This window comes from Berghia stephanieae, chromosome 13, assembly GCF_034508935.2.
Source record: "Berghia stephanieae isolate SIO BIC M18660-M18661 chromosome 13, UCSD_Bste_1.3, whole genome shotgun sequence".
Lineage (NCBI taxonomy): Eukaryota > Metazoa > Mollusca > Gastropoda > Nudibranchia > Aeolidiidae > Berghia > Berghia stephanieae.
Genome location: NC_088372.1, coordinates 5568309 through 5575617, shown reverse-complemented (window position 1 = coordinate 5575617; position 7309 = coordinate 5568309). Strand labels below are relative to the sequence as shown.

Below are 7309 nucleotides of genomic sequence, written 5' to 3'. Positions count from 1 at the left end.
CCCGTGTCGGGGAAAAAATTGTAATATCCCCTAATAGGCGTCATGTCTCGTGCTATAGACGGAATTAAATTAACGTCACTCAGGATTTTGTTATTGTTTTTTGCCATCCATGTTTATGAGTCATTCTCACTAAACTGTATTAACCAGACTATAAACGTTCAAGGTTACATAGTTTTATGTGTTGGTCTGTTATACTTCCCGATGGCAATGTTGTGATTTCCTTAGCCAAGCGCACAGTATCTACACGTTACGTGTTGTTGTTAGTCAAAGACCCTTTGTAAAGCACTTTGAGCACGTTTAATGGATATCGCACTATATAAAAGCTTAAGACTTTTGTATGTGTGTTTTTTTTACAAACAACAGAATGGATAAAATTGCAATTTAATCTTCTCCTTGTTATTGTTTTTAAACAACCACTTGGGTGATTATTCTCACAAGATTATCTCAACCTGTCTATTAACACTTTTGGTATTGTGGTGTTGTGATGTGGCACTCGTCCTCGAACATTATAAGTCCCCAGTTCGAATCCCGATTTGGGCTGCGCTAAATTGAGTCACTGGAAAAAGACTTATACTCACATTTTCTCTCCGTACTCAGATGTAAAATGAATTTCTTGCTAATAAAAGCGTTGTCTCCGTGGAAAATATATTGCAATAGCACCTCATAGGCGTCATGACATTTTCTATATGTAAACTATTGTTGTTGTTTGTTTGTTTGTTTGTTGTTTTTTAAAGGGTTTTACGGCGCTTGAAATACATTTGGGTCATATCAGCGCATGGAAAAAAAGGATGAAAATTGGAAAGTAAAAACATTTTAGATGTACAATTAAAAAGAATTGAGGAAAAAATACGACAAAGGGGAAATAGTGCAAATGGGAACAGATGTAGATTTCAAGAGCACACTATCAGTGTACTTAGTTTGAGATTACCTAAAGGTTTCATTCAGACACCAGCACAAAATCTGACAAAGAGGAAAACTCTAAAATGTTAACAAATCATAATATGTTTTCTAAAAATCAGTACATAACAGAGAGATGATTTAAAAGGGAAAAATATCATCTCCCAAAACTATAACTTTACATTCAACTGTTTCCCTCCCAGCTAAGACCTTCTGCCAGGGTCATGACAAATCTTAGTAATTACATTCCAAGACAGAAAGCAATTTGGAAAACAGGTAGAAGACACTGCAAGTAACTCCCTTCCCACTATGGGAGGTCGGGAACCCCTCCCAGCCTCCCGTAGTTCGGACCAGAATATCTCAACGTAGTGTGGCCTTGAGCAAGTCACCTTGCCCTAGCTCACACCTGGGTTATTCCAGTCTTCCCTTGGAATAATCTCTAAAGACAAATTACCCATATAGGATGAATGAAGGGAATTTTATTATTTTTATTTTTTAGATATCACATTAAAATTCTTGTAATATGGCACTCGCCTTCGGATCAGAAGGTTTGGATTCGAGTCCCGTATTGTTGAGTCCTAAGAGAAGTATCTTTCCTCACATTCTTCCACCGTACTCAGGTATGTAAAATGAGTACCGGACCCGTCAACCATGTTGTGTCCCTCGGAAAAATTGTAAAATCGCCTAACAGGCGTCACGTTGTCTCGTCTTACATGTTGTTAAGACTTACTCTTGTAAATCGTTTAGGGCACTTTTATTGGAAATTGCGCTATATAAAAGCGCAAGTTTTTTTTGTTTTCTTTCAGTCTATTTAAACTTTAGCCTGTTTTTCATGGTCTCCGGAAGAGGTAAAGAGTCGACTCTTTCTCCCCTCCCTGATGGGCTGCCTGTCAGAGAAATAGCTTTGGACACTGTCAGGAAACTCCAGGTGACTAGACTGAGGGGCTGGCCGGTGATCTTGTCTAACAATTCAGAATTCCTGATACCCAATCGTGTTGTCTCCTCAGTAGATAGGACTCTGAAGTCTTCTGGAAGGAAATACAGCATTTCAATCAACATCTCTGTCAACCCGACCTCATTGTCCAACAAAGCTGCAACCAATGGGGAGAGATACATATATTTGGTGTATAATTGCCCCGGACAGAGCCCCAACTCCAAAGCAGACATTGTCACGTTTTTGTAATACTTTCTGCAGCACCATCTCCATTCAAAGACACCCATCTCCATGGTGATCGATAAACACACCGGTACGAGCCGGTCGTGATTGAGAGCTGCATTTTTATGCTCGTCTCGTAACCTTCCGTCTTGCATGAGAATTCCGTCCACGAGGAGTACTTTCAAACAATTTATGCTTCTCTCCATAGCGTTGGAGAATACGGTGTGTCCTTGCTTGGTGACCAAGTCTATATTTGCCTTTGCTGCAAGGAGCTTCTTCATAGAATTTACATCGTCCATATATACTGCTGACATGATTGCAGTCATTCCGTCTTTACCCTGAATGTCGACATCAATATCTTCGTGTTTCAACAGCAAGTCCAATATATTCTCATGCTTGTTCCAACACGACAATATAAGAGCGGCTTGACCGTAGTTATGTTTAACATTTACGTTTGCACCATTGTTAATGAGTAGCTCAGCTATTTTGTCGTTTCTATAAAATTCATCTCTTGCGTAAAATCGCTGACAGGCGTAGATTAAAGCAGACTTTCCGTATCTGTCACAAGAATTCACATCGGCTCCATTTTTGATGAGAAAGTCCACCAAAGTCTCACTACCGCCCTGAGAAAAACACATCAAAACAGACCGTCCGTCATCGCTAACTGCGTGGATATCAGCACCATGTTTTACTACAAGCAGATCAAATACGTTCTGAATCTTATTCAATATTGATGGAAATGAAAGTGGGTCATCGTCGTTGTTTTCGTTGCTACACCCCACACGTGATTGGTTTGATAATTCGCTCCAGCACTCGCTTAGATACATCAGAACTGTTTTCCCGTTTAAATCTCTTATATTTACATCAGGGCTATGCTTAAGAAGAATGTCAACAATATCAAAGTAACCAACTCTACACATTTCCATTAGCGCTGTCGTTCCGTGGAACTCCTTAGCGTTGACGCTTGCTCCGTGCTTCAACAACACGTCTACGATTCTTGCGTTCCTTCTAACACACGCGTACCACAACGCCGTTTTCTTACTACTTCCGTTTCCGATATCAAGACAAGCACCGTTTTTGACGAGTAATTCAGAAATGTCTTCATAGTTCATCTCACAAGAATGTATTAGAGCCGTAGTTCCACAGTTATCTTTTATATTAAGATCTGCACCGTTTTGCACCAGCGTCTCGACGAACTTAAGATACCCGCGGGTACAGGATTCAATCAGGGCTGTTTTGTGATTAGCCTTGATGTCAATGTAATCGATGTTTGCACCGTGTTTTAGCAGGACCTTGGCCACATCAAAATTTTCACTTCGACACGCATTCATCCAAGCTGTGTCGATGCACGAACCCCATAAACCAACATCACCTCCGTTTGTCAGTAATAAATCCACTGTTTTGCTATTCGCACAAATTGTCAACGCTTTTCGTAAGTCGCTATCTTGAGAATAAACCTTCACCTTGTTTTCTATGAGAAGCTCTGTGACGTCAGCACGTCTGCGAAAGCAAGATTCCGTCAAAGCCCCTCTCAGCTTCGTGTCTTTGCCTGATGGGCCCCGCCTTGCAAGAAGCATTCTGACCCTGTCCATCAGTGGGTCTTTCGATGAGGCTTGGTCTTCGTCACCTGTGGCAGCATGGGTAGTGTTTGAATCACGTGACATCGTGTTGAATGATATCAAGGTAGTTCACCTCACCTCACCTGCGCCAATGAAAAAAAAAAAGATTTCTGTAGGTAAACAAAAAAAGAGCTTTTATATAGAGCAATATCCACTAAACGGGCTCAAAGCGCTTTACAGGAGGTCTCTGACCAACATCAACATGTAGTACGGGACATGACGCCTGTTATGCGATATTATAATTTTTTTTTCGGACAGAGACAACGCTGTTAACAGGCAGGTACTCATTTTACACCTTAGTACGGTGAGAGAATGTGAGTAAAGATCCTTTTCGAAGGACTCAGCAATGCGCCTAGCGAGGCTCGAACCCAGAACCTTCCGATCCGAAAGCGAGGTTCATACCACTAGAACACAAAGCCGCACAAGTTAGTCAGTAAATATATATGCATATGCGGCAATGTGGCATTGTGGTATGACACTGGCTTTCGGATCGGAAAATCCTGGGTTCGAGCCGTAGAAAAGGCTCTTTACTCACGTTCTCTCATCGTACTCAGGTGTAAAACGAGTACCTATCTGTTAACAGCGTTGTCTCTGTCCGAAAAAAAATAATATGGCTCAGCAGGTATCATACTAAAAGATTTTTTTTTGGTTTGAGACACATTGTAAAGTGCTTTGATCACGTTTAGTGGATATTGCACTATATAAAATCTCAAGTTTTTTGTTTATTTTTTTTCTTATTTTTTAATAGACAGCTAGAAAACCACGTCTCTCGGACAGTGGTCATAATGTAAACGATGACAGTGTTTGGTAAACATAGCAAACAAGACTGGTTTTGTTATCGTGGTATGTGTCTAAGTTAAATACCCACTGTTACCATGGAATATAGTGAATATTATATATATATGCATATATATATATATATATATATATATATATATATATATATATATAAACAAAAAAAACTATGTGTAAACTTAAACGTTTATTATAATACTAGTAAGAAGCCCGCAATTTCGCGGGGAAAGAACTATTTTCATTCGATATTGTACCCACCATCATTTAATGAGGGGAGATTGGTAAACAACGTTGTCTGTGTAACTTGGTACATACTCTGTTGATTTTTCTGTGTGGCCAAACATTAACTGTAAGCCACAATAGCCTCTGACCCGTGACACAGCAACATACAGTTGTCCGTGTGTGAAAACAGGTTGTGGTAAGAAAATCAACTGCTAAAATAAACCTGAAGTAGCAGATGTGAGTAGAGTTGAAAGACGATCCATTACAGTACTCTGGTGATCATGCTTGGTGGCGTTTTTATGCAACTCCGTTGGAGGTGTACAGAAACGCACCGTTTTTATGCACCTCCGTTGGCGGTGCTGGTTGATTAATGAAATTGCTGCTCGAATGAAAAAATAACGATACGTGTTGAATTGTAAGCCTCAGTTTAATAGACGAAGACATACTGTGGACGTTTCTGATTTCCCCTTTATCAACAAAACAGGACGAATAAGACACTAAGGACGAATGAGAGATGTGTAGTGTGAATGGCGTAGATAAGGTAAATAGACATAAACAATGATGGGACAGGAAGTTTTTTAAAAACAACAACAACAAAGGAAGAAGAAAAAAAAACCCAATAAAATGACAAAGACGCAGTAAGCGAATAAACTGATGATAATGATAAAATATTATAAAATGATAACAATCGACGTTTACATATAAATTCACGACGATAACACATTGAACGGTACCAATGTTGTTTTTTTTTAAATATACTAATAATAATACTAATAATAATAATAATAATAATAATAATAATAATAATAATAATAATAATAATAATAATAATAATAATAATAATAATAATAATGATGATGATGATAATAATAATAATAATAATAATAACAATAATAATAATAATAATAATAATAATAATAATAATAATAATAATAATAATAATAATAATAATAATAATAATAATAATAAAAATAATGATAATAATAATAATAATAATAATAATAATAATAATACTAATAATAATAATGATAATAATAATAATACTAATAATAATAATAATGATAATAATAATAAAAATAGATTAATATACGGTTTTAAATATATGTCCAGTAACTATAACAACAAAAATGATGTATTCTTAATAAAGTAAACTTTTTTTAAAATGTCCACAATGGGATTGAACCCAGTACTTTCAAGGTTAGAGTCTGACAGCTTATCCACGGAGCCACTTGACTGTTCATAACATTTAATAAGATCTTTCTAAAACCTTATATTTAACCTTCAATGCAACTTCTATTTTCTGGATTTAAATTTCGATTTTTTAGATTTTTTTTTTAATTTATTACCAAAGAAATTAAACCTGGGTATTATCCACCCAAAACCATCACACTGAAAGCATCATAGGGCAATAATAATACTTGATGTCATAAATAGATGAAAACTGTTGAAAACTTAGTGTAGATCTGAATTCCGTAACGTAATTAAGTGAATACATTATTTCGAATGCAACTGTTTGCGTAAAAACGCCAAACTGACAACTTTTTACAGATTGGTTGTTTTTGGGAGTGTTAGTGTCGTCGGTACGTATTTTATGATATCTGTTTGACTCAACGAACTTTCAAACTGACTTTAAATTATAAATGGAAATCAAGTTATCTGTTAATCTATCTATAAAAAATACATTTCTAATTTTCAAATCTTTCAGTTGAGTTGTGCGCCGTATCATTTTTTTTATTGACTCAAATAAGCACAATGTTCTCCACAATGCTATATTTTTTAAAGAAAGGATGATCGAGAAAATCGTGTCACCCATATGACAGTCGATTTCATTCACGTATTTGTTTAGAAACAACCAACCATGTTTGTCCGAGAACGTGTGAAGGTGTGTCATAATTACCATGTTTTCATTGGTCAAAAATCTACTACTGGTTAAATAATATCAACACTTCCAACAACAATTGCTTTGGTATTACCAGGGCACAATTTTAAAAATATATTCAAATCCTATCTGTTGGTTAAACTTCTAAAAATGAAAACAGAGGCATCAAATCGAAATGTTTCACCGGCCAGGCTCTACGCCCTTCTCCAAGCCAATGACTTTAACAGTTGAAAAGTTCATAAGTTGTTAATTTATCTAATTTCTATCACGACATAATAAGCCCGTAACAAATTGAGTTAAATCACCTGATAATGTGTTGTTACTTACATTTCAAATTCCTTTTTTTATACAAGAATATTTCTCCCGTGAACAGCACGAACTGATGCTTCCCGCTTAGTTAAAATGCTCACAAACATCCGGATATATAATGGACCAAAACACAGAATATATATATATGCGTGTAACCATTTAATGTTAATAGTCTGATTGATACAATTTAGAACAAGTCATAATAATTTCTGGCGAAAAAACAGTAACAAAATAAGAGCTGAGTAACGTCAATTTCCTTATATATTATATATAATGCACCAGTACTACAAACATTACACTACACACATAAGAGGATAGTGTAAGATCCCGTCACGGTTTACGCTACTATACTATGTTATACATACACCATGCACAACACACGTCATAAACACAGAGGTACACACAAACACATACACACACACACACACACAC

The 7309-nt window shown here is 36.4% G+C and overlaps 1 protein-coding gene across 1 annotated transcript in view; it reads right to left on the bottom strand.

The window, feature by feature from the left end:
• Positions 1 to 1566: 1566 nt before the first annotated feature.
• The window catches only part of LOC144958969 (uncharacterized), a 15770-nt gene continuing 10027 nt past the window's right edge, over positions 1567 to 7309 (bottom strand). The window contains exon 4 of the mRNA XM_078891270.1: positions 1567 to 3742. Within this exon, the coding sequence (XP_078747396.1) occupies positions 1705 to 3742 (2038 nt within the window). The 3' untranslated portion in view covers positions 1567 to 1704. The remainder of the gene's footprint in view (positions 3743 to 7309) is intronic.